The sequence below is a fragment of the Anopheles arabiensis genome, chromosome X (assembly GCF_016920715.1).
Source record: "Anopheles arabiensis isolate DONGOLA chromosome X, AaraD3, whole genome shotgun sequence".
In the NCBI taxonomy this organism is placed as follows: domain Eukaryota; kingdom Metazoa; phylum Arthropoda; class Insecta; order Diptera; family Culicidae; genus Anopheles; species Anopheles arabiensis.
Window position 1 is genome coordinate 15,680,962 of NC_053519.1, and position 26,320 is coordinate 15,707,281.

Genomic DNA, 26,320 nt, shown 5'->3' on the forward strand with positions numbered 1-26,320 from the left:
GTTGACGAAACATGATCAACCGATCGTTTCAACTGCTGAGAGAAAGGCTCAAAAATTCAAAATCGAGACAGAGCGGCAGTCATATCGTTAAAGCAATAATTACGTATTATTACATTCTTCTTCTTTGGCACAACAACCACTGTCGGTCAAGGCCTGCCAAGTATCCCCACTAGTGAAGTGAGCTTGGCTCTCAGTGACTTATTGTTACCATAGCAGGATAGTCAGTCCTACGTATGGGGGTACGGTCTATTCGGGACTTGAACCCATGACGGGCATGTTGTTAAGTCGTACGAATTGACGGCTGTACCACCAGACCGGCCCATCTTGCTCATCCTGTAATTATGGACATTACATTACATTATTATCCTGCTATCTTGTTACGTCTATAAAAAAGAAACCAAAGATAACGAAGACATAACATAGACACACTATTTTAACGGCGAACTATACTTGAGTGCTTTAGTATAGTTCTAGAAATGCCTGAAATTAAATCATGGGCCAACCTGATGGTCGCGTAGATCGTCACCAAGGACACTCATCGGACGTAGATCGAAGTGTGTGTGCGATCTATCGGGAGGTCAGCGAACGCGCGTTCGGCACGATGCGTGAGTGCCGATCGGAGAGGAGAAAGATATGGCGCGCGCTTGAGCAAGGTCGTGGAGCAAACTATATGGAAAATTAAGGAACAACAGGAAACAAAACAACGAAAAGAATTTTAAAGACAGGCACACCATTTTTCACACGCCTTGATACCAATCCTTATGAACAATGTTTACAGACACGTTGTAACATTTGCAAGCATGTAAGTACACAGATCTTTTGAACTATCATAGCCTTTCCTACGATTGGTTCAAGTCTCTTTATCGATGCATCCAATTGTCCAAAGATAGTTTTTGGCTTAATGATTGTCGAAAAAGATTACTTACTGTATTCATAGTGTTTCCACAATCCGTCGTCGCATCAAGAAATCGCATTGCATCATATGCAAACCATGATGGCTCAACAATTTCGTTCGCTCCTAAAAATAACAAAATCACGATTAACATCTTATTGTAGTACAACTACAATATGTATTGTTATGATACTTACCAGAACCCGTCACAAGACTCCCATTATACGTCAACCTGTATTTTCTGTAGCATGATTGGAGAGATGCTCATTTTTCCTTCAAAACTGTGATTACACGCCCTATTTCAACAGAAATTACGCTCCAGTCATCATTTCTGCGATTGATATTTTTATACTGTGGGTGTTTTCTGTCCCAAATAGCGGAGTGCCGAAAGATGACATCAATGAGCTGAAGAGTTTCCTCATCAGTCATAGAAATCGCATGGAAAAAACACGGATTAATAAGAGTTTTAAATGATGTTAAATCATCTCTAATTTCTCTTCTCATCACCACCACCACTTAGTGGGATGATATGGAAGATTAAGCATTTTTAGTGCGGGAATCGGGTAAGGTGCTGGTTTGCTGGATTCTCTGTGGTGTGCAGTGCTGGTTTGGTCATGTTTGGAGGAGTTGCGGGATCGAAATGCAGACGTGTTCACCTGAGCATGTTTGCTTATAGCAACATTTGTATTTGTTACAGTTCACACAGAGAGCAAATAACAAACCAACTTGCTCGTTTGATGGTTAACTAGGAACTGATTTATTACTAAACATGGCATAGGCTACTATGCCTAGGAAGTGAAATTTTGGTGAGGCAAAATCCCACTGTTAGGTAGTCATAGTAGTCATAGCCTACTACATCTCCCCCTTTTTAATAAAGGTCGTATGATGAGAGCCATCGAGGGATTCTCGGTGTTCGTACGGAACGACGTAGTAAGCTTCCGATGGATTCGGAAGTTACGGATTCAGATGCGATAGATTCGGCTATGACGGTTTCGGATGCGATGGATTCCGATGCTGATGCAGATGGTTGTTCATTGGTTGTTGGCGGGTTGAAATCGGTTGGCGGATTTTCAAAAACAGGAACATCAGCTGGACCCGTACAGTTCAAATTAATAGCAACATGATTGCCAGCTGGTTTCACTGCAGCAGTAGTACCAACTTCTTCTAATAAAACTTCCCATGGAAGTTGTTGTTTTTCTTGCCCAGGGGTTTCGGAACCGTAGCGAGAACGCATTTGGTTGACATGCGATCTAACCAGCTTCTGTCTTCCATGCAAGTCAAGCGACACGACATAGTGAACGGATCCTTTTGGTTCAATGACTCGACCAGGAACCCACGACTTTTTGTTGTGTACGTTTTGTTCAACATACACCAAGTCATTCTCTACAAATGATCGCTTGACCGCTCCATGCCGTTTGTTGAATTGTTCATTTTGTTTGTGGTTAACGGCTGCAGTCGGAGGATATGGTTTCCTCAACAGATCCAACAATCCAATGTTGGTGATGATCGGTGATTAGCTTCACGCTTGCTGGCCATCCTTCATTGATGTAACTAATCACTTGCTGCAGAACAGCATCCTTACGTGTCTCAGCCACAATCATCTGATGTGTGACTGGCAGATTGTTGATGGAGTCTTCGAGAATTGCCTTTGCTTCGGATTCGACATAGACGGAAGCTATGACGTAATCCTTATCTGGTCTGCGCTGTGATGACATCAGCCGGGACAGGAAGTCTGCGTAGCCGAAATTCATCGTCGAGATGTGCTTGATTTCGAAGTCATACAGGAGAAGTGTCAAAGCCCATCGTTGCAGACGATTGGCTGTGTAAACTGGTATTCCTTTTTTTCGAGCCGAAAACTTTGAGTAGCGGTTGAAGATCGGTTTGGAGAGTGAAATGCCGTCCGTACAGCATCTTATGGAAACGGGTGACAGCGAATATCAACGCCAATGCTTCCTTTTCCACTTGGCCGTAGTTCATTTCCGCTGCCGTCAGTGAGCGAGAAGCATGTGCGATTGCCTTCACCTCACCGGTGGGGAAACGATGCATGACGACAGCGCCTAGACCATACTTCGATGCGTCTGCCGCGACGATGATCTCCTTTTTTTTTTTTTTTTTTTTGTTAACGAAGAGTGAGCATATTCCATCCCCCTCTCCGACTCACCCAACTCGGCCGGTACGCTTGTGGTGCGTATTACTTCATGCGGAGTCGTGTGTGCGGTTGCACCCTGGGTCACGACGCATCTTCTGCGGCGATCTGGTCTGATGATTCTGCTTATTACGCTGCTTTCCGTGGTGCGACGCGGTCCCTTTGGTCCTATCGCCCACACTTCGGGTGGGCAATGGGGGGTCTGCATCGTAGGTCACCACTCCAAGCACGTAAGGCAGTTCTCCTGAAATGAAATTTTGATAGAGAAAACAAGAAAAAAGAGAAAGAGATAGAAGTAAGCTGAAAACAGAGGAGAGAAGAGAAAAAGAAAGCTGGTAAGAAACGAAAAGAAAAGAGATAAAAGATTAGTAACTTTCCAGCTTACGGTGGCCCTTGCGGCGCGGGTTGTTGCCGTGCCGCAGGGCCTGAGGGACCACCATTTGCGTCCCTCGCCCGCCGTCTGGCCCGCCTGCGTCGCCTTGCCGTTGGTGGACGCTCAACATCCCATCTCGCTTGGAGAGTGGAGAAGATTGTCCTGGCGGCGGCGCGGACGGCCTCCCACGTATCGCTGCGGGCGCACATTTCCGAGACAATGTTATCCATTGTTACTCGGGAATGGCACCGCTGCTGCATCTCATTCCGGATCCGATCGAACCGTGGACAGTGGAACAGCACGTGTTCAACGTCTTCCACGGCGTCCCCACATTCAGGGCAGCTGGGCGAGCCTTCCAGGATGCCTTTCTCGACGAAATAGGAGCGCAAGAACCCGTGCCCCGTGAGGAGCTGGGTGAGGAAAAAGTCGACTTCGCCATGCTTGCGGCTGACCCAGAGATTAATGTCTGGAATCAGCCTCCTCGTCTTCAGTCCTGGTGCTCCTGGTTGCCCTGCACCCGTTGTCCACTGGTCCTGCCAGCGCCTCATCGTTTCCTCCCGTTGCCGCTTTCGTATGTCCGATTGAACACCGCCACTTGCTACCTTTTCGTCGTGGCAGCGGATATCCTCCTGCATGAGGAGGACTAACGGGGTGGTGTTGGCGACAACGCAGGCGGCATCATAAGACACGGTCTGGAAGGCGCTGGCGACTCGGAGAGCCCCCGGTCGATGCGCCCTTTGGACCTATTTGCGATGGGTCTCCTTATCGAGCACCCATCGCCTTCAGGTGGCAACTCCGTACCGGATGATACTGTTGCCGACGTTCACGAGCTGTCTCCTACTGCGGCTCTTAGGACCACGCTTATTCGGCATCAGGCAGGTCAAGGCATTCGTAATCCGTGAAGCCTTATTGACCACTCTTTTTAGATGACGGCTTTGGTGCTTTTTGCGGCAGAGGTCTACTCCCAGGTACTTCAGCGTTTCCGTGGATTGGATCGAGTGACCGCCCGCTTGAAGCTCTGCGAGCTGCGGGACATGATGAGTACAAAAAATCATGAACCCGGTCTTTTGGTGGGCAAGTTCCAAACCGACTCCTTGCAGCCACCGCTCGATCCTCTCCAGGTTAGCCGTTGCTAAAGCGCTGACCTGTTCCGTGGTCCTTCCCAAAAATGTGAAGGCTACGTCGTCAGCAAACCCGATGATGCCCGCTCGTAGTCCTTCGAGCGGCAAGCGGAGTAGGTCGTCGTACATGACGTTCCATAGTGTTGGTCCTAGAACCGAACCCTGAGGAACGCCAGCAGATACAGTCCTCGACACTACTCCTTCATCCGTATCATAGTGGAGCGTTCGGCCAAAAAAATAGTTCCGCAGCAACGCCTGTAAATAAGGCGGAGTGTTTTTACGCTGCAGAGCTTGGCCGATCGCTGTCCAGTTTGCCTAATTGAAGGCATTCCGGACGTCCACCGTTACCACCGCACAGAGACGATCTCCCTTTCGCTTCTTGTCTAGAGCGACTTTCCCGTTGTTCATCACCCGAGTGACGGCGTCAACGGTTGAACGCCCCGAAAGTCCCCCGGTCGACTCCAGGTGGGTTGTCAGCCTCCGCTGAATCAACCGCTCTAAAATTTTCCCCAGCACACTCAGCAAACAAATTGGCCGGTATGACGAGGGCTCCCCAGGTAAACCACCCAGGCACTTGGTAAGCAGCACCAGTTGTTGCCGCTTCCATGCGTCGGGGAAAGTGCCTGCTTCCAGTAGCTGCTTGTAGCTTTTGGCAAAAACTTCCGGAAAAGCCAGAATTGCCGCAGCTGCAGCCATGTTCGGAATGTTGTCGTCCCCTGGAGCTTTCTTGGGGTTGAGTGAGCGGGCAATCTCCTTCAACTCTTCCGCCAACTCCTCCTCCGAGACCGGATCCTGTGGATCCCCACCTACTTCCGTCTCGGGCCACTCCATCGGGGGACGATCGGGAAAGAGCTCATTCACGATGAACTGGAGCTTATTGGCATCCCGTTCCATCGGAACCCGAGCTCCTTCCCACTGCTGCTTGCGGATTTGGTACGCAGGGCCAAAGCCGTGCGGTTCTAATTGTTCCGGCAGATCTTGCTTGTGTTGGTCCTTGCTGAGTTTGATGGCCCGTTCCAGGGCAGCGCGTGCGTCCGACTTCATTTGACGCCTTTCCTCGCGCTGCTCCTCGGTCCGGGCCCGGTTGAACCGCCGTTTCATTCCATGAAAATGGCTGCGCAACCGATCAATCTCGGACGTCCACCAATAAACTGGCCGCCGGCCCTGTCGCCTTGGGGGTTGCCTAGGCATGGTGCCATCACAGGCCACCGTAATGGCCTGGGTCAGCTCCTCTGGCGTGGCAACATGCCCAAAAATGTCCTGGTCCCTCAAGATTTCAACGAACAAATCCTTGTCGAAGAATCTTGTGGACCACCTTCCCTCATTCACTGCTGAGTGTCCCACGTGTACCAGAGCGCGCTGTCTCGGCACCCTGCCGACCACAAACTTAATAGTATTGTGGTCACTTGGGGTTTCGTCACACACGCGCCAATTGTTGTCCCCTACCAAAGAGGGGCTGCAAAAGGACACGTCCACAATGGAGTTGCGGCCATTTGCCCCAATCCAAGTGCTCTGGTTGCCCTGGTTCAGGAGAACCAATCCCAGAGCAGCCGCCGCATCCATCACAACTCCCCCCCTAGATACCCTTTCTCCATCGTTTGGCCTCCGCTCCATCCCCCATGCACCTGACCAGGCGTTTACACCACGGCAACGGTTACTGCTGAGAGAATTTCGGTCGCAGCGATAGATGACATACGCATCCTCCGAGATAAGAGAGGACGAAATTGAGCCATCGAGCCATGTTTCAGTTAACACCAACAGATCCATATCAAGTTCAGATATACAGAGAGGCGTAACTCGTCTAGTTTTGTGCGCAATCCTCATACGTTTTGATAGTAGATGTTTAGTAGATCGATCGAAGGGATGAGAGAGCGAGATGCGCTGGGAGTGCTCTCGCTGCAAGTTATTAACGGCGAAAGAGAGTCGGACGGATTATGTGTATTAGATGCAGGGTTAGCTTCCATCAATTCGGGTAAAGTCAGTAGTTCATGAGAATCTTCAGCCGGATCAGCCGGTTTACGCTTGCTGAAAGTACTGCGTATAAGGCAAGCTCATAGGGCCATGATCTGGCGAAATAGTGAAATCAGCGTTTCGCAGTTGTGTCGTGTGGTTGATAGAAGATGGCGATGAAGGATGATCCGATTCACGAGTAATAGGCGCAGAAGGTGCAAGGGATGCTGCAGTAGTGGGTCGCCAAACATTGACGGAGCGGGGATTAAGGTCGATGAACTCCTTAAAAGAGATCCCGCGAGGCCAGGTTGAAGCAGCCAAAGCAATAGCCCGGTGCGAATCCGGTACACCAATTTTAAAAGATACGTAGGAGAGCGTAGAAAGATCCCGGTCGCGCCGTACAAGGCTATATACCAAGATGTCGTCTGTCCCTATGTTAGAACAGGCCATTTCACGGATCGCTTCAATTTCGGTCCATTTGCGTTTGTACTCCTCGACAGTCAAATCGGAACCCACGGGTGGTAGGTAGACGGAACAGAAAACGATTCCCCGCATCTCGACCACAACGAAGTTCTCGTGTTGGTTGTCAATGATGCGCTGAAAAGGATAATCCCCAACTGATACCACTGCTACCCGACCAGTGGTATCAGTAACCCAATTGCTGTTATTATTCGGCACCCAATAGGGGTCCGAGATAATCAGAATATCACAACCCTCGGCACGAGCACTTTGCAACAGCTAGTCTTGTGCCGTTTGGTAATGATAGAGGTTCTGTTGGAACACTCTAATCATGACTGCGTACTTGAATCCCCCAATTGATTCAAGCTCAATGGCGTTTGGCATTCGGCCGGCCCTGGGATTAGAAGCAGGTGCCGGCTTTTGCTTGGGTTGGGGAGCAGAAGGTGGTGTGTTTGCGGCGAGGCTGACTGCTTGCTCAGCTTCACGCTGCTTCTTCCTCTTCCGTCTCTCCCGGCGCACGGCGGTCTTCCCATTTACCGTCCGGCATTCTTGCGCCCCCTCTTGCCCTTCTGATGGTCCAGATCCCTGGTCCGCCGAACAACTTTCCCCTTCGCGAGGTTCCTCTGCCACAACTACCTTAGGATTTTCCCCCTTCCCACCCTTTCCCTTCTTCTTGCCCTTTTTCCCTTCTTGACCCACCAACTGTTGTCCCTGTTCCCTATTTCCACCTGTCTTGGCCTCATTCTCCTTAACTATTATGTTGTACATCGCATAATTCCCCCAAAAACAGTGAAAAATTTGGTGACATCAGTCTCGTTCAAAGGCAAAGATCCCGGTTGCGGCTCCTGATTAGGACCTGCCAAAGGCCCTAAGTCTTGCTCCAACACCGGGTCCTCCACCACGAGATCCTCGGTTCCCGTTCCCACATCAATTCCTGACCCCACCTCTCCAAGCCAAATTGCTGGAAGGTTGTGCAGCAGGGCTAATACTGAGCCAATACGCTCTTCCCAATTAGAGAATTGAGGCGTTTTGGCTAAAATAGCCCTGTGCTTCACGGTGTCCCTGATAAACAGCGACGATGATCTCCTTAGATGGGTCATAGTGAGTAAGCAGCAGGTCGGAGAGTAAAATGGTCTTGAACTGCTCAAAAGATTTCTGACACTCTTTTGTCCAGTTCCAGCGAGCATCCTTTTTCAGCAGGTCATCCAGGGGAGCCCTGAGGTGCTTCATCTGTGGAACGAATCGACCATAATAGTTGATAGCTCCGAGGTAGGAGCGATGTTGCTTCACGTCCTTCGGGGGTGGCATCTTGGCAATGGCTTCTGTTTTGGACGGGTCAGGCCGAACACCGTCCTTTTCCAAGGAAACCGATCTGGGGAAGCGCGAAACGACATTTTTCAAGGTGTAAATGGAAACCATACTCACGGACGCGTTCGAGAACAGCATAGAGGATACGGTCGTGCTCCTCTTTGGTGCGGCCAGCAATGAAGATATCATCAAGGTAAGGTTTCACTCCAGAGATGCCAGCCACCATGCTGTCAATAATGCGTTGGAAAGCGCCAGGTGCCGACTTGACTCCGGGAGGAAGTCGGTTGTACTGGAAAAGGCCGCGATGTGTGTTCACGGTAAGTAGCTTGCGCGATTCCATCTCGACCTCAACTTGTAGATAGGCGTCTGATAGTCAAGGTGTGTGAAATAGCGTGCCCCAGCCAGCTCCGCGAAAAGATCGTCAGGATGAGGTAGAGGATGTCACATTCCAGCGCGTTGTTCAGCCCCGTAGAATAATCACCGCACACACGGACCGAAACATTGTCCAACTTCCGTACGACGACTATTGGTGTTGCCCAGTCCGAGAATTGAACTTGAGAAATTGTACCGTTTGTTTCGAGCCTTTCGAGTTCCGCATCTACTTTGGGAAGAGCCGCATACGCCACTGGTCGCTTCGGACAGTAGCATGGACGGGCATCAGGCTTCAAGTATAACTTCACTTGCGCTTTTGTGCATCTACCCAGTTTTATGTTCTTTCGATCGCAGAGGTGGTCGAATAAAACTCACGCGTTACTGATAAATTTACTAACGTATATATTCAACTTCACTTGGTTCCAATTGGTGTTGGCTTCGAGCACGCTTCCTTGCTGACCGCTAGTTCTTCAGTGCGCGCTGGTGTTTGGCGGTCAACGTCCGTGACCGCGCAACCGATGACCCCCGGATCGATCACACGCATACATTGACGGATGACGATTTGCTGTCATCCGTGAGTTACCGCCGTGAATGTGTCCGGGCCAGGTTAGCTCACAACACCCAGCGTGCTTCGAAAAACCTCCGGGAACTGGTGCTTGAGGCGATCAACGTATTGGTCAGAGTTTTGATGTACGACGTTGACCAAGCTGTTAATCGGTACGGACCACAGATCAAACAGATCCATAGTATCGATTCCCAAAACGTTGAGATCGGCGCTATCAGAGGAAAACACCCTTGAAACTCTGCGAGGAGATTCAAATCACTACCAGACGCTGTGACAGCAGATTCATCGGTCGGTTGAGTGGGTGGTCGTCCGATGCTAGCCCATGTTTCGTTCGAAATGATAGTGATGTCGGACGCCGAGTCGTGCTGAAGCTTGACTGCTACCCCGTTGAGCTCGACCGAGACGAATTTGCGTTTTCTTCCGACGTTGCGAACAGTGTAAATGCCATTCGTCTTCATGCTCTCTTTGGGCTTCCATTGCTTGAAAGGCTTGGATGCAGCGGGCTTACTGCTTGAACAGTAGCCTTCTTTATGTCCTTGCTGCTTGCATCTAGTACACATGTGCGATGCAAACGGACATTCACGAACGTAGTGCAGTTCCCCACATTTCCAGCAGGGTGTCTTGGGCACTTTGTTGGTCTTCTTCGAAGAAGAATGATTCTGGTTGCGCGAAATGGCGTTGACGGAGCAAGCCTCCTTGTTTTCCACCATCTGTGAGTCATGCTTAAGGTTGGCCACACGATGACATTCTTCCACCAGGTTTTCCAAAGTCACCTTACTTGCAGCTTCTCCTTGTTCAACAACTGCAGTTTCATCAGCTTCCAGTTTCGAAATCAATCTAGCTCGGATGTCCGCATCCCGTGGCGATTGGAGTCCACAGACAAATCGGAGAGCTTTGAATTGATCCGACGTGAGCTTGGAAAGTTGAAACGCTTCGCAGTGTTTGTTGACCATGGCAGCATACGAAGTAAAATCATCCGCGTCACTCTTGGCGTACTGCAGGCACTGGTAACGGGAGTGAAAAACCGACTTCTGGCGACCAAACAACTTCTTCAGTTTTGTAACGGTCTCATCCAGAGAGAAATCGCGAGGATGCTTTGGCAGAATAGTGTTCACGTACTTATCGTGCAGAGGGGTGCTTAATTTGCGTAGAAGCAATCTCACACGGGCGGCATCGTCGAGAGAATGACCATCCTGAATGAAGACGTCTTCGTATCGCGTACCATGCATCAAAGAAAACTGCGTCCGGAACGTACAGGAAATCTTGGATTCCATTTGCCAACGACTCGATTGTCTTCTCGCTTCCGCTAGCCGCCGTCGAAAAAGTTCGATTTGCTAAATTTTCGATCTGCTGCTGCTGCTTCGCGACAAGGTTCGTGAGCTGGACGATGGCGTTTCGCAGATCCTCTTGGGACATTTTCGTTATTTGATGACTTCGCTAAAAAGACCTTCGAGATGCTTCTGAACTTTTCCTCGTCGCCAAATGTTACAGTTCACACAGAGAGCAAATAACAAACCAACTTGCTCGTTTGGTGGTTAACTAGGAACTGATTTATTACTAAACATGGCATAGGCTACTATGCCTAGGAAGTGAAATTTTGCAGAGGCAAAATCCCACTGTTAGGTAGTCATAGTAGTCATAGCCTACTACAGTATTTTACTTTTGTTTTTTTTTAAATAATAATGATCTCTTAACGATTCGTCAACCTAGATCCTTTGACGGGTGAAGTGCTATGGCACCTAGAAGTGCTATGGCGGCTTACGACCTCAAGAAAAAGTAAAAAAAACTCCTCCAACAAAAGTGCACTGTTAGCTAACCTATATACGGTCATCAACTTAACAGTATATGAGATATCAGAGCCTAAATAACGAAAGTGCGTTTACACAACATTCACAAAATCGCACGTTCTTCGGAAACACTCTCCGGTCAAAGGAAAAATATAACCGTGTTTAGCACCAGTGTTAGGCACTGCGACGGAGCAACACTTCCGTCAGTAGCATTATGTATGGTGTGGGATATTTCAACATCATCATCATCATCAGGATAAGCTATGTTTTGGATTGATAGTTTTTTTAACAATACAAAAGAAAATACGGTTCAGCCCAGACATTCATTCGCATAACTCGGTACATCGCACGGAGGAAACATCCGGAGCGAGCGATATCGTGCTACTTCTTTCACATCACAATTGTTGATAAACATACCTTTTTTTAATTTTTCGTTCAGAGCTGGAATCTAAATTATTGAGAATATAATTACAAGCTGTCAGCTAGGGTGTCTTTCATTTCATATTTACCCATTATACAGTAGAACGTCGATTATCCGGGGACGGATTAACCGGCGGGCGGCTTAACCGTGCGTATAAATCTGACAGCTGTTCATATGTACGGCGAAAGTTTGCAGCGATAATCAATTGGGAAACCAGTTTCTTGTGTAGCTCTGTAGTGTCTAGGGATATTTTCGAAATTCATTTTTGTTCATGAACAGTTGTTAAACCTACAGTTATTGATTAAAATAATATTCTACTAACGATTAATCGATTGATTCTAGGTGAATTAATAATAAAACTAGTGAATTTCATGTTTTATATGCGTTTGACATTTCTTGGACCATTATCCGTGCAAATCGATTAACCGGCAACCGTCCGGTCCCGAGCTGCCCGGATAATCGACGCTCTACTGTAGTTGTTTTTCACGTTAATACTATTATATCTCACAAAACTAGCTTCCAACAATAGTTTTCGAAACATGCCATCAACGAACAAGTGATGAAAAATGAAATGTCATCGGTTCGCGCTACCGCGGAAATCTCAACAATATCCAAGTTGTGTAGCTCTGCGAAACAGCAGGCGCGATTGGAGGCGCGGAAGATTTGATAGCTCAACTGTTCTACAACTGTTATAAACAAGGTGCAATTTTCGCGGTACCGCGACGATCTCGGTTCGTCTATTTCCAGCCTAACATCTGTTAGCGCTTGGCCACGGAGCTGACAAAATGTTGAAAAAAATTTCAACTTTGTCAAAATTGCTTGTCAACTGCAAAAAAGAGCTTTTCTCGTGGCCGCACCAAAAACATACACAAGAACGACAAAAAGCTCCAACATCTGAAAATCATCGATATTTTGTTCAAGAAGCACGAAATAGGTAGCGGAATTTGGGGCAAGTGTGCCATACGGGGCAAGAGTGCCACCAAGCATTTTTCCTTAAAAACTTTAGTTTAATGATCAATTGTGTATACAGTTGGTTCCTTTCCAATGACTAAGTATACTGAGCCGAATTTCATATAGACCAATCGATATTCCCCATTGTTTTGAACTGATTTATATTGAGCTTCAAAATTGTGCAGAATATTATAATTTTTTCATCCAACCAAATAAGCTCTCAAAAATCATGCGAACAATCAACCGAGAAAATATTTACACCACCGTGTATAGCTGAGAAACGTGAATTTTTTTGTGGGGTTAGTTGAAAAAAACTTTCTTTTTGTCACTGAAATATTCAATTTCATAAAAGTAACAACTTTTGGGGCAAAAGAGCCATCTCTATTTGGGGCAAGTGTGCCACCATCTTTCATAGGCGCGAGCTGTCAAAAATGTAAACATTGTTGTAGCGTTCAGTGGTATGGTCCGCTTTTACGAGCGGATTCTACTCCGGAAAAACAGACCAGCAACAACCCATATTGCGATACAGTTGGTGGTCAAAAAGGGTTCATTGGTGACTAAATACATTTAGGAATACATACACTAGTGGTACAAACGTAATAATTTCCAATTATCTAAGAAATACGGTTATTTTAACCAGGTGGCCGTCTTACCCCATACGAGTGGCACTCTTGCCCCATAGCCCAAAAAACAACGTCTTATTGGACCCTTTTTAAAATGCTTCAAAAACTGTTTTGTTTGCACTTTTTTCAAGCGAAACTCATTTATAAGTGAGGAAATAGACGTAAAATGGTTATGAGATTTAAATCGGCTTTTGAAAAACATGTTTTAATGAGTTATAACTTGAAATGCTTAAGGTGGCACACTTGCCCCAAGTTCCGCTACATAAATCAATTAGAATCATGCATTTTAGCACTATTATCGTAGCAATGGGTCACAACTGCGCCAAATAGTTGTTTGTTTACGTTTTTTCGCGGACGTCAAATTTTGTCACTTTTTGTCAACTTTTGTCAACTTTTTTTCCAGGCTGCTCCAGGTTACAAAATTTTTACAAAAGCTCACGTTTTGAAAAATTTGTCAGCATTTTGTCAATCTCATGGCCTTTCGCCTTGTGTATTTGATTTTGTACTTATAGAACCAATTTGTTAGGGTGTCTTTTTTGCCAGTTCATTTTACGTTTTACGTCGTTCTGCTTCCTCAGTCGCCGTATGTTTTCGCCCTGCTCTCCGGTTTCGCTTCTGTCATCTCTCAGCTTTTCGGTTGCTCCCTTTCTTTCTTTGCGCAGCTTGTACTTTCATATCGCAGGATTATTCGAATCTCATTTTAATAAATTTCTTTCTTTACCGTTCATTCTTTCGGACGCTCAGTTTTAGTTTTCCTTAATATTTGTTGTGTCTTATATTTAATCCCTAGTACTAATCCCTACAATCTGCTCTATCATTTCCATCAATGCCCTACATGGGATGGAAATTCATACAATATCTGCCCTAATTCTTGTAGCTGTTTTTTATAATATTGTAATAAATTTCCTCTATTTTGTTTTCTGTTATTGATTTTTGTAGAATGTTACACACTGTCGTCCTCCTGGACGTTGACCGGTGGCAGTGAAACTGCCACGACAAGTACAGGGGTCGGCACGGCTGCCCGCAACAATTCTGTCACTCAAGAGACTTAAAATCAAGAAAATTACAGTATCAATTTCATTTAAATCGTCCATAGTAAGGCAATAATGTGAAAATGTGTAAAATAAAAGATATCTCAGTTGTTATCTTCAAATCCTCTTTAAAGAACCTTTAACACCCCCTTATTCACGTGGTAAACAAGTGTAATTCGAGTGTCAATTTAAAATCTATGTTTAAATGTTAAATAAGAACTCACAAAGCCCAAAATATGTTTAAAAAGCATATAAAATCGTAAAAATTTAGTAGATAAACTATATAAACAAGCTGAAAAAACGTAAACAACGGTTTTAATCCTGGGGACCTTACAGGGTTTTCCAGTTGACGACTGTACCAAGAGACCGGCCAATTCAAAGTAATGGAAATAGGACACTACGGCACACTTTTTGGACAGGCTTCTTGGAAATTCCTACTGGATTTGTCCAACCAGTGTGCTATAGCATCCAATTCCCATTACTTTGAATTGGCCGGTGTCTTGGTACAGTCGTCAACACGAACGACTTAACAACATGCCCGTCATGGGTTCAAGCCCCGAATAGACCGTGCCCCCATACGTAGGATTGACTATCCTACTACGGTAACAAAAAGACACTGAAAGCCAAGCCCACTTTCACTAGTGGGGGTACAGGCAGGCCTTGACCGGCAGCGATTGTTGTACCAAATGAAGAAGAAGAAAAAAGAGTCAATGAAGCTTCCCACAAGCTATTAGAACTCTTGGAAAACCATGTACAGGCGTCCCTCGAGTTACGACGATTTTGATTTTGACAGTAAAAAGTTGTCATTGAGAAGAAATTGGTGTATTTTTTTTTTATTTCTGTGCTGATTTTTTTTTTAATAAAACAATACAAATCCATGTATGTGCTTACAAACTATTCCCTAACTTATCATGACCTTCAACGTGTTTTTACTCGTTATTTGTTTTATTGCATTATTTTCTACCAATTCTACGTAGTTGATGAAAAGACTCGTGATTTTTTTTTTCCATTTTGCCTATTTATGGCTCTCAGTTCTGGTTTAGATAATTCGTTGAATGTAAGAGGTTTTATGTGGTACGATTCAATAATTTATTTAAACATATCCCAGTTGTTGTGGACAGACCGCTGCCTCATCCTGAGGGCTCGCCGTTGACAGCAGGGCTGTCATCCGGTGACGTCCTCAGAGAGGATCGCGGCGCGAGCAGGACCAGTCGTCCTCTCCCCGCATTGCGTGTGTGTGTGCGTTTCTATTAATATACGTGTTATTATATTACCCATACCAAAGATAGGAATAAAACACATATTCTGTTTGTGGTGCCGTACAACACGTATCATGTCTCATTTGTGCGGACACAACACCAGTAATCTTCAAGTTGTCTGCAGTTTTTAAATTTTTGTTCTAATGTTTCAGTAATTCCGCAAAATGAGCAATTTGGAACCGATTTGTAATTATGTTTGAATTTTTGATCCTGAGTATTAATTTTTTCATTTACTAGTAAACAGTATAAAGTTCTTTGTTTTGAGCTGAGCTCATTTGAATTGATATTCCGCCATGTTTTGTTCCATTTTAATGCTGGGTATGTATTTTGTGCAATTGAAGAAGGAAGAATGAAGTTAATCATTGTTTTATTTATTTCCCTTGCTGTAGGGTTCTCTATCATGCGTTCCGTTAGATATGCACAGTCTTTGGTTAAAGTTTCCAGCCATGGATAGTTTTGGGGGATTAATTGTATATCAGGGGGATTCTCTGTTTTGGGTTTAATTCTGGATGTGAAGGGCATACAGTGTTGTTCTTTTAAGTATCTATTTGTTATCAATGAGGGTAGCTTTAATTTTGGTATCAGTAGATTTAATTCCCCTCTAGATTTGGGAAGAGCAAGCTGATTCATGCTTACTCTTAATCCTCTTTTGGCCACATGGAATTCACCCTGATAACCGTTACAGACACATTTCCAAAGATTTCACAACTACCCGATCTTGAATATCGATATCGCGTAAACACCTTTTGGAGTAAAATAAATACATTATCGAACATTATTTTAAATAAAATGCACAAAATCATAGATTCCGACTCTTCAACACATCGGTTATAAACTTTATATTCACAGATATTCGACTTTACGCTTTGCTTTGGGACATTTTTTCGGTCTCCAAATACAGTCGTATCTCGGGGGACACATCTGTATGTAAACTGACGAATAGTCTAAATCAAGGTTATTAGACTCTATACAGGTTACGACAGAGCGATTGAGAGGGTCACCATTTTGTAAACCTTGTTTACAATTTGTCTGTCAAAATTGACGCCGGCCAGCTGATGGTTGGAATAAAGAACATTTATAAGATTGCAGCAGCTGAAACTAACGATTCAAGTTTTCTTCATTCTACCACGTTCCATCGTTAATAGAATAAGACTTCTTTGTTGTCCTGTTCAATGCTGAGTAAGTTCTGCTGATTTGCCAAGGATGTCATCCCATTGTTTACCCAGTACCGTTTGTTCTCCAGGTTTGAAATTGCAGTCACTGCTTCTGGGGACGAGGGTTTATGCCGTCTAGCAGCAGCATTGTTAAAAAGGGTGAGAAATTATGCAGTCCTGAACGCGACCGTACTGTGATGTGTGGGAAGCGGCAAGCCTCCAGTCCGATTCGCCACAATCGTCGGGTTCAGGGTGATCGTCTATGCTGCTCCTGCTCTAGTTCCGGTTCATAGGAAACGAATGTTCGTGCTGTCCCAGCTGCAGTCTTGTTCCAGTGGGGGTCGAGTATTCATGCCGCCTGGGGTGCAGCTTAATTTAAGTGCTAGAGCAAAAAGACGAGCGATAAATGTCGTCCCGGCAGCTGCTAGTGTTAAACAACGGCGGGGGTCCATTTCATTTATGCTCGAGTCAATTATAATATCAGAGCGAAAAGGATATTTTGAAGCATTTGTGGTGGGTACCACATCATCATAGGTGACAAATCCCCACATTTGTGTGAGGCGAGTGCATTGCACGGCAGACAAGAGAGTGTGCTCAAAGGTTGATCAAGTAGGTGCTCTCGGTAGGGGTGCACGGTGTGGCTGGTGTGCGGCCCGTACAGTAAGAGTATCAACATGTTTTGTACATAGTGTTTATTTAGATAATATTTTGTGTTTGCGTAAATTGTTGTGACAAACGTTATGAAAATTACACTTTGTCAACCTTATAGAGGGAAATCGTATTTGATAAATGCTTCCGAAAAACACAAATATATTTGAAGTTTATTTTCTAATTATTATTGTTACAACGGGCTCGTTAAACATTAACTCATTTTTACCTCCTTCTCCTACTCCTTGGTCAGCGATCCGACAACTCACGCACGTTCTTCCTTACACACACTAGTGAAAGGCGGGGCAACTGGAACTCACCGGGTCGGAGCAATCCGAAGCATCCCGGAGTCGTACGGGTCAATCTGAAACGTAAAAATAGATGTAGTAGGTGCAACGATTTCGTTAGATACGAGAAAGCATAAGCGATTCCGACCCATTGGTGCAGCGAGTACGGATCGGATATTGAACCTACTTTGATCTTACCCAAACTCGCTGCACCAACGGGTCGGAGTCGCTTATGCTTTCTTACAACTACTGGCTACAACTAATGATTAATTGGAGTCAACTCGAAGTCCTTACTTCCTCGGGTCGGATTTGTTTCTGATATGTCCGAACTACTCGGACTATTGCACACAGGTTCTAGTTTAAGTTTTGTATTTGGAAGTCAACTTAAGAGTAAATCGGTGATGAGCTATCGGCTCCTTTTATACCGCATGGTTGCTATGGTTTCCATTATCCCTGTGGTAACTGGGATCCAACAGTTTCCGATTCCGATCTAGCACAACCGTTCCACTTGCGGGTCGGAATCATTGATGAGGATCTTGGAAAGGGATTGTTGTTTGCTCATAATGAGCCTCTCTTTCCCCTGCTTGGTAGCACCTCTCACCATTTAATTATATTTTTTGTTAAGTTCATTTATTTTTCCAACTGTTCGTTCGTTCAAACTTCGTTTACTACTCATTCTAGCGGACATCTCCCTTTCTGCCAGATGTCAGCCTTCCTTAACGTTTTCCTCGTAATACAAGCGACACACTACCGGGAGGCCACGTCACATGTTCTGCATCCTCTGGTACACCGACACACAACTGGCTGTCCGGGGACGACGTGAAACCCTTGATACATAAGTACTCCCAGAAAAAGCCATATCCCGAGAGCACCTGTTGCCAAATGGAAGGACATGTCTCCATGTTTCCGTGCCTGCCAGGTTCCAATGTTGGCCAACACGCGATGAGCTCATGTCTTGGATTCTCACTTACTCGATTTCTCCCTTGTCACAACTGTTAATTTATCACATAGTTAGTAATTATAAAATTACAAAATAATTAAATAAATTAAAACTTACAATATTTAACACCAAACACTACACCATTGCATGATTGCAATCCAGACAAATTGTAAACAAACCTGTCCAATTGTAAACAAACCAGTCCAATTGTAAACAAACCAGTCCAATTGTAAACAAACCATTCCAATTTGTCTGTCAAAATTTTCATTCATTTTTTTTATTGGAAATCGGCCAAAACGGGCTTTTGTCGTAACCTGTATAGAGTCTAATAACCTTGGTCTAAATGCTGTAGATTCTACCACCTGGTTTCATTAATCCTTCCCCTTGGTTCCATGTGAACACACTCCATTTCCTTTACCGTGGGGCGTTGCTGTCCGCTGACATCAAGGTTAACAAATGCGTACAGCGCACATGACGTTTCCAGCTGTCATCGGGCCTACGATTGCTGTCAGCGAGGAAACACCATAAGAAAACAAAAGGGAAAAGAAAACGAAACAGGGGAATACGAGTGTGTGACAGTGCCAGCTGGGAAGTTAGCAAAACATTCGCAGTCTCGGGTCAGTATTGGGTAGATGTGATGGGATTGAATCAATTTGCCTGCTCCTCTCTCTCGGGCCGTCTGTAGTGGAAAACAGTGTAGGTGGGTGTGTTTTTATCTAATATTTTGCTCGCATTCGTGTGTTGGGATGATGTGTGTGTGTGTGTGTGTGTTTGTGTAGTTTTTTTTTATCTGAGGGTGCGAATGTCAGTGACAGTGTGCAAAAAATAAGACGGAACTTATTAGTAATTGTATTTGGGATGGTTGTATTGATGTGTTGAGGAATGTAAAAAAAAGAAAAACTAGCCGTTTGGTGGTGGTGTGTCCCAGAGCGCTAGTGAACAAGTGGTCGTGTAGAGAGTTGGGACATTGTATTGTTTTTTTATTCCACCGCCGCGCACTCCCATAATCAAATCACATGCTCTTCTGCTGTGCTGCGAACGCTAGGCGTAGCATTTTTCTCTTCCTGTACGAGCTTTCAATGCAGCTGCTGGTGGTAGTACCCTGCACACAGTTACGGTGAAGCGCATTATCTTATCGCGGCGCTCTTCTCGGCTGCTGCTGTGCGTCACGCAACCCAACACGCCTACGCCCATCCCAACACAACTCACACACTCGTTTCGCAACAACTTCACTTCACTCGCTGGTGGTGTTAGTTCGAGCGGAAGCTGAATTTGTGTACTTCAATTGTTGTATTTATATGTATATTTATATATATTTTAGACCATATTGTAGTGACGATAGTGACAAAACAGCAACAACAGAAAACAGCAACGTGCGCGCGTGGATCGGCCCGGATTTGTGGCGACGAGAGGCTTCCTCCAAATAAGGGGTGCGCGGCTGTGGCTGGTGGTATTTACATCCGGGGAAGCGATACATACCGGAAGCGTTTTTCTGACTCGTGCAGCGCCGAACAGCCAGGAAGCAGGCATGAAACAACCGGCGGGTGGAGAGAATGCAGTCGACCGGAACTCGTCCTCGGCCAGCAAAGCGAACCGGCCCAGCACGCTGCTGACGAACGACGAAAATGATCAGCTTTTCCGCCTGCTCGGCCGTCGATGTCAGGTATGATTCATCGATTCGCTTTAAGGGTACACATATATATTTGCCTTTATTACCACCACGGGTAGAGCAAAGGGGGAGTGTAAAATCGAGCACGCCCGGAAGAAGGTTTCCTGGCGGCGCTTGCCAAAATTGTCGTGGGGGGGGGGGAAGAAGAGCAGGGGGCTCTTTCCAGGGCATATCTTATCCCTGGCTAAGAGGGACCTTATCGCGTACAGTTGCAATGCCCTTTTAAGTCGTCTATATTAAGCGATAAAAAGGCTTAACACCACGGTCCATGTTAAGGTATTTCTCTCACCAAAAGCCTAGCAGCAAAATGATTTTTAATAGCACGACAATTTTATTGATTTGCATTGGAAAACATTTTTCAATATTTCGTTTCGGATTAGTGTTAGGAGCTCGGAATCGGATCTAACCGATTCCGATTCCGTGTTCGGAATCAATTCCGGAACCGATTCCGGAGCCGATTCTTGAGTCTACACCGGAATTTATTCCGGGATCCGGAATGGGAATTGACATGGGAATCGAAATTTTCCCATTGACATGGGAATCGAAATTTGCACGGAATCAGGAATGACTCCAGAAATGGAATTTGCTTCGGAATGAGAATCAGTTCTTGATTTGAAGTACGAAGTTATAGAAGTGAAATTAGTCCGGGTTTCCCCATGAGAATGAATTGTTTACAAATAACTTTTGATGCTTTGCGGCTATAAATACGTAGCATCATTGGACCCAAACGACTATTCTTATGGATAAGTAGAAACCGATTCCGTTAAGAAGCCGATTCTGATTTCGGAGCTAATACTGATTCCGGAACCGATTCCGATTCCGAAACCGATTCAGATTCCGGAACCGATTCCGATTCCGGAGCCGATTCCGATTCCGAAACCAATTCCGCCTACAGAGCCGATTCCGGAATCAATTCCAATACCGATTCCGGAATCAATTCCAGAGCCGATTCTGGAATCGATTCCCGAAATTGATTCCGGACCTATTATCCGGAACCGAATCAGATTTCCGGCACTGATTCAGATTCCGTAACCGATTCCGATTCCAGAGCCGATTCCAGAACCAATTATGACTCCAGAGCCGATTCCGAAACCAATTCCAGAACCGATTCCGGAGTCAATTTCGGAGCCGATTCCAATTCCCGAGCCGACTCCAATTCCAGAGCCGATTCTGGAATCGATTCCCGAAACTGATTCCGGACCTACTATCCGGAAAACTCCAACTCTAACCTACTCCAGAAAACTGCGAAGCCAGGCGGAATCGATTCTGACGAATACTTAATTTTTTCCATCACTTTTTCGGATCAGTTAGATTTTCAGTATTGTTTTCCAGTCCATTCAGTTTCAGAAACATCGCCGCTTCTTTCCTTTTATTAAAAAAAATATCGTAGATAATATATTTTCCCTTATTTATCTTGTGACTCAGGCTTTGCCGTAAAAAACTATTCGCTTAAAATAATATATTAACGTTAACAATCGACTACGTTCGACCCTTTTTGCTCCACCAAGTAAAGTTTTTGTGCTATCCTAAATGTACTCATATTCATTACCCCGTCCGTTTGCTTTCTTTTGCCGGCCCCACCTCCTCAGTCGCTCAGCACGGCGGTGGTGCAGCTGTACACGACCCAGTCGCCGGCCCACGCCTCCTGGGTGAAGCGGTGCACCGGTGCGCTCTGCTTCATCAAGGACAACATCCGCAAGTCGTACTACTTCCGGCTGTACTGTCTCAAAGCGAACCAGATGGTGTGGGAGCAGGAGCTGTACGAGAAGATCGAGGTGACGCAACCGAAACCGTACCTAATCACGTTCGAGGGACAGGTAATTGCCTAGTTTTATAAAGTTTTATATTTTTTTTGTTTTGTTTCTGTTTTTATTATTTTTGCAACAGCACGGTTTGTTGTGCTTTTGTGCGCTCGTTCGCTCGTTCGTCCGTACGATATGACCTCTAATGCCCAAATTCGTGTTTATTTATTTTCTTTTTGCTGCTGTCTTTACGCCCCGCGGGACCAACTGCAAACCAGGATGGTATAGTGGCATTTAACTTTGCTACCGAGGACGAAGCGGCTGCGGTGATGAACACGACCCTTACCACCATTCACAATCGCAACCGGAGACGCGATGGTAAGCAGCTAAGTGATAGTACGGGCACAGGGGGTAGTAGTGGTTGTCCCTCGAAGGGCTTGGATCTTTTTTTTTTAGCGTAGTCCGCACAGGTTTAGCTCCGACATGATAATTGGAATACAAAAAAAAAAAAAACAAGCAACAAAACAATAACGAAATGGTTAACACTACAAAAACGCGCCTGCTGTGTTTACCTAAACATTCCCCACTGCCCAAGAGGGGTGGAGAGGGGGATAGTGGTAGCATATTTCCCCATTCCTGTGCCGGTTCGGGAAGGTAAATGGACGGATGCGATAAGCCGGACGGAGAGGGCACGGTTCCCACCCGAGGCACGTACCTTCCCGATAGGTGGCACGGAAAACACCGCGATGCGGCAACAGTGTGTATGTGCGTGTGCGTTGACACACTGTAGCAAAAGAGGGAGGGTTGCCACGCAGCCCCACTTTTAAGAAACACGCGAAATCAATCCAACCACCCGAAGGTCGTTCGTCTACTATTGAATGCAATTTTCCTCGCTGCAAACACGCACACCTACGTAGCTATAGATCCAAGACACAGGATGGTGTTTTGGATCGAACGGTGCACTCCCCACGGGACAACGCTTTTATGGCGATTGTGTGGGCTAAAAATATGGATCTGGAGCAACAAAAAAGCCTCCAAAAAGGGAGCATCAATCGATCCGATGATGGCTTGTCAGGAGCGGATGTATATGCTTAGCTTAGTTTTCGATCGTGCCCGCTGCGATATGAAGTGCTGGTGGTGCTTGAACTACAATCGGCACAGTCGCCGCAGTAGCAGGAAGAGCAAAAGTAGTCTATATTCCCTAAATGGTGTAGCGTGTATTTCAAATGTCGCCATTAATTTCGTTAAATCTTTTATTTATTCGCCCTCCATCTCTCTTTCTTGCTTTTTCTCCCTTCCCTTTATCATCAAATCCCGTGCGCTTTGCAGAACGTATCAAGCGCAACAACACGCGGAAGGATCCGCCACCGGCCAGGCCACCACCGCTGCAAACGATACCGGGCGGTGGAACCGGTTCGAACATTCCCGATGCGGACCTGGGTGTCACCTACCGAAACAAGCAACCGTGTAAGAGCAGCGCTAGATGATTGAAAAAGCAGCAGAGCCCGTGAGAAAGGGACTGGTTTAAATTATTTAAAAAAAATCCTCTCTTCCTTGACAGTTGCGAGTCCCTTTTCCGGGCCGGCAGTGCCGCCGATGCAGCAGGGAGCACAGCCGCTGGCTGCCGTCGCCCCGAGCCTGGGCAGTGCACTGCACCAGAAGCCGCGCAAGGTCAAGGGCATGGGCAAGCTGCAGAAGTCCGACATCGGGTCGCCGTCCAACTTCAAGCACGTGACGCACGTCGGCTGGGACCCGCACAGTGGCTTCGATTTGATCGGCGCGCAGGAATCGCTCAAACCGTTCCTCGAGAAGGCGGGCGTCGGGGATCAGCACGTAAGTGGGCAGCCGCCGCCGCCGTTCGCACGGATGATGAAATTTATTCGTTTCCGTTTTTCCTTTCACGCAAATTTTTTTCCTCAACTGTCCGGACACGCTGTAAATCCCTTCCGCGCCTACCACAGCTGAAGGATCGCGATACGTGCGCGTTCATCTACGACTTCATCCAGACGAACAACGTGCTTGACACGGTCAAGTCGGAGCAGAGCAGCGGCCGCAAGCAGAAGCCTCCGGCGCCACCGCCCGTACCGGTTCGTACCACTACTACTTCTACTACTACTACCACCCCCCATACCGAGGCGCCACCGCCCGAAACGCCACCTTGCTCTTCCTCCCCTTCGCACCACCAGCACCACTCACCTGACCATCAACATCATCATCCCCAACAGCATCCGCCGCCGCCGAGCGTGCCGGGCGGAAACCACCACCACCAGAACGGGCAGACGCGCAATCCGCCGCCGCCGCCGCCGCACCGCACGCTGCCGCCGCTACCGCCGACCACGCCGCCGAAGGTGGCGCCGCCGGCCATGCGACCGCCCCCGATGCAGCCCCCGCCGGCCGTCGCTGCTGCCCCTGCGCCACCGCCGCCCCCGCCGATGCCGGCCGGGCCTGTGCCGCCGCCGCCGCCCCCGATGATGCCGTCGCTCAAGCCGCCCGCCCCGGCCATTCCCGGCGGCGGCGGCTCGGATGAGGGTGGCGATGCCCGCTCCGCCCTGCTCGACAGCATACGCAAGGGCACTACGCTCAAGGTAAGTGGCCGGCGTGCCCGGTTTGTCACACTAAACTTTTTTTTGTTTTGTCTAATTGGTCCGTTTTTGTGTGACTTTTTGTTTGGTGCTGTTTTAACTATCTCTCCTTCATTTTGGTCGATCAAATGTCTAACAACATTTTTCTTCTTTTCCTCTGGTGTGTGTGCGTGCAGAAGGTGGACCAAAGCGCACACAGCAGTACCGGCAGCGGCGACATGCGGAACGATTTGATGACGGAGATACAGCAGGGCTTCCAGCTGCGCCCGGTCGCCAACCGGGAGCTGAACGCGGAACGCAACAGTGGCGGCGCGGGAGGAGGAGGAGGAGCGGGTGGCAGCGGTGACGTCGGCACCGATGCGCTGGCCGATGCGCTGCGCCGTGCCCTGGCCGAACGGGGCCGCGTCATTCGACCCTCGGACGAGGATGACAGTGATTCCAATTCCAACAACACCGACTGGGAGGACTAGAGCAACAGCAAAAAAAAAAAGCAGCAGCGCGGTGTTGTTTCTTACATTGTTTTTTTTTGCTGCAGGTGTTTTTATTTTAGCATTTAATTCTTTATTTTTTACATTTTTTCATCGTGCATCCGCAATGCGTGCGTTAGCCGAATTTGTTAAACCTGCCGTGTTTTTTCGCGTTTGTATTAAGCATTCCCCGTGTAATAACGCCGCTTTGTTTACATTTTTAATTGGACATACGAAGAGAAAACATTAAGTACTGTTGAACTACTACTACTTACTATCAGCATGTTGTTTGCCAAACGTGTGCTGCATCGTTTTGTTTATATTTTCGTGGCATATGAATAGTGTCCTCGTTTTGTAAAGTTCTTAAACAAAACAAAAAGTGCATTATATACACTAAAAAAAACCGGTAGTACTCCCTATTGCTTTATTTGGGTACTTCTTCATTATTGTTCTGGAAGTTTGTTAATATTGAAGTGCAAAGTGTTCAAAAACCAAGCAATTGTGTTTACTTTGATTTCAGCGCCTTTTAACACTTCATGCATACGTAGGTGCCTATCAAAATTAACACAAAAACATTATAATCGCAATGTTTTTTTTTCTGTTGTTGCTCAATGTGGTCGTGCGTTGGGGCGGAAACCCAAAAACATTCACGCGTCCAATGGCACAGAAAGCTGTTGTACTTTTTTTTCCTTTCCCAAATGGAACCATTAAAACAAAAACACGCTTGTTATTTAACTTTGTCAATGTTATGAGAAAATGATAAACTGATCACGCGATAGAGCCGGTTGTAATTATTGATCATTTGTAATTGCAAATACTATAATAAAATACTGTTTTATTCACATTAACCATCAGTGTGTGTGTTCCTGATCCGAACAGAATGTTAACTAATTTCAAACAACAAACGAACTTACTTATTTGCATAAACTGTTTGTTTTGTTTTTACCTTCTAATCTTAACTATCTAGCTTATGAGTATAAACTATGACGGCTGGCTGACCACAATGTTGGTGTTTTACTGCTCAGGACGCATCGGCGACACCCAGACTGAGCGTACAATAACAATGCTCGACAAGTTTAGGCAAGTGGTATGAGTTCTTTCAGGCCGGCTATCAGCAACTTCCAACATGAGAAAAGAACTTCTGCCCAATACTATCTTTGTAGCCGTAGGTCAGGCGAGATATATACCCCATGTACTATAAGAATCTAGGAAAACAGAAGCAAGTGTACTTTTAAGGTTAGATATCCGCGCCTTTTTTCTACTTCGGGCTAGTCCACTACTCTGGCTATATCAGCTTGTTGAGGTGAACGCGTGCTTTGAACTTTATTACAAGCAAAAAGCGTCCGGAATAGTCGGAAAAGTGCTGGAAAAATTCTAGCTTGGTGTGGATTGAACTTCCCTGATCAGTGACACACCCCCAATAACCCCAATAATAGTGCAGCTCCTTCATCTCTCTCTCTCTCTTTCTCTATCTCTCCGTTGTGGTAGCCGACCGAGATCTCCGAGGTTGCTACACCGGTTTGGACGAGCTGACCTCCTCCATCAAGCTTTGCCCTGCGATAATTCCACCTAC

At 46.3% G+C, this 26,320-nt stretch overlaps 1 protein-coding gene, 1 long non-coding RNA gene and 1 pseudogene across 8 annotated transcripts in view; 1 reads left to right on the forward strand and 2 right to left on the reverse strand.

The window, feature by feature from the left end:
• The window catches only part of LOC120905821 (neural Wiskott-Aldrich syndrome protein), a 75,619-nt gene extending 50,024 nt beyond the window's left edge, over positions 1–25,595 (forward strand). The window contains exons 1-9 of one of the 7 annotated variants that reach the window (XM_040317018.1): positions 18,802–18,987; positions 19,609–19,950; positions 21,546–21,773; positions 21,977–22,076; positions 23,028–23,165; positions 23,260–23,531; positions 23,660–23,785; positions 23,924–24,283; positions 24,457–25,595. In XM_040317018.1, coding sequence (XP_040172952.1) covers positions 19,816–19,950; positions 21,546–21,773; positions 21,977–22,076; positions 23,028–23,165; positions 23,260–23,531; positions 23,660–23,785; positions 23,924–24,283; positions 24,457–24,750 — 1,653 coding nt within the window. In that variant the 5' untranslated portion in view covers positions 18,802–18,987; positions 19,609–19,815 and the 3' untranslated portion in view covers positions 24,751–25,595. Of the gene's footprint in view, positions 1–18,779; positions 18,988–19,061; positions 19,537–19,608; positions 19,951–21,545; positions 21,774–21,976; positions 22,077–23,027; positions 23,166–23,259; positions 23,532–23,659; positions 24,284–24,456 lie in introns of those variants that run through there. The other 6 variants (XM_040317016.1, XM_040317011.1, XM_040317013.1 and 3 more) reach the window with 6 other exon arrangements.
• On the reverse strand, positions 7,953–9,366 carry LOC120905609 (annotated as a pseudogene).
• Positions 17,023–18,505, reverse strand: LOC120905822. Its single transcript, XR_005739946.1, has 3 exons — positions 18,405–18,505; positions 17,642–18,339; positions 17,023–17,424 (listed from the first exon to the last, which is right to left on the reverse strand). It is a non-coding gene; the product is annotated as an uncharacterized LOC120905822 (long non-coding RNA).
• Positions 25,596–26,320: the final 725 nt, after the last annotated feature.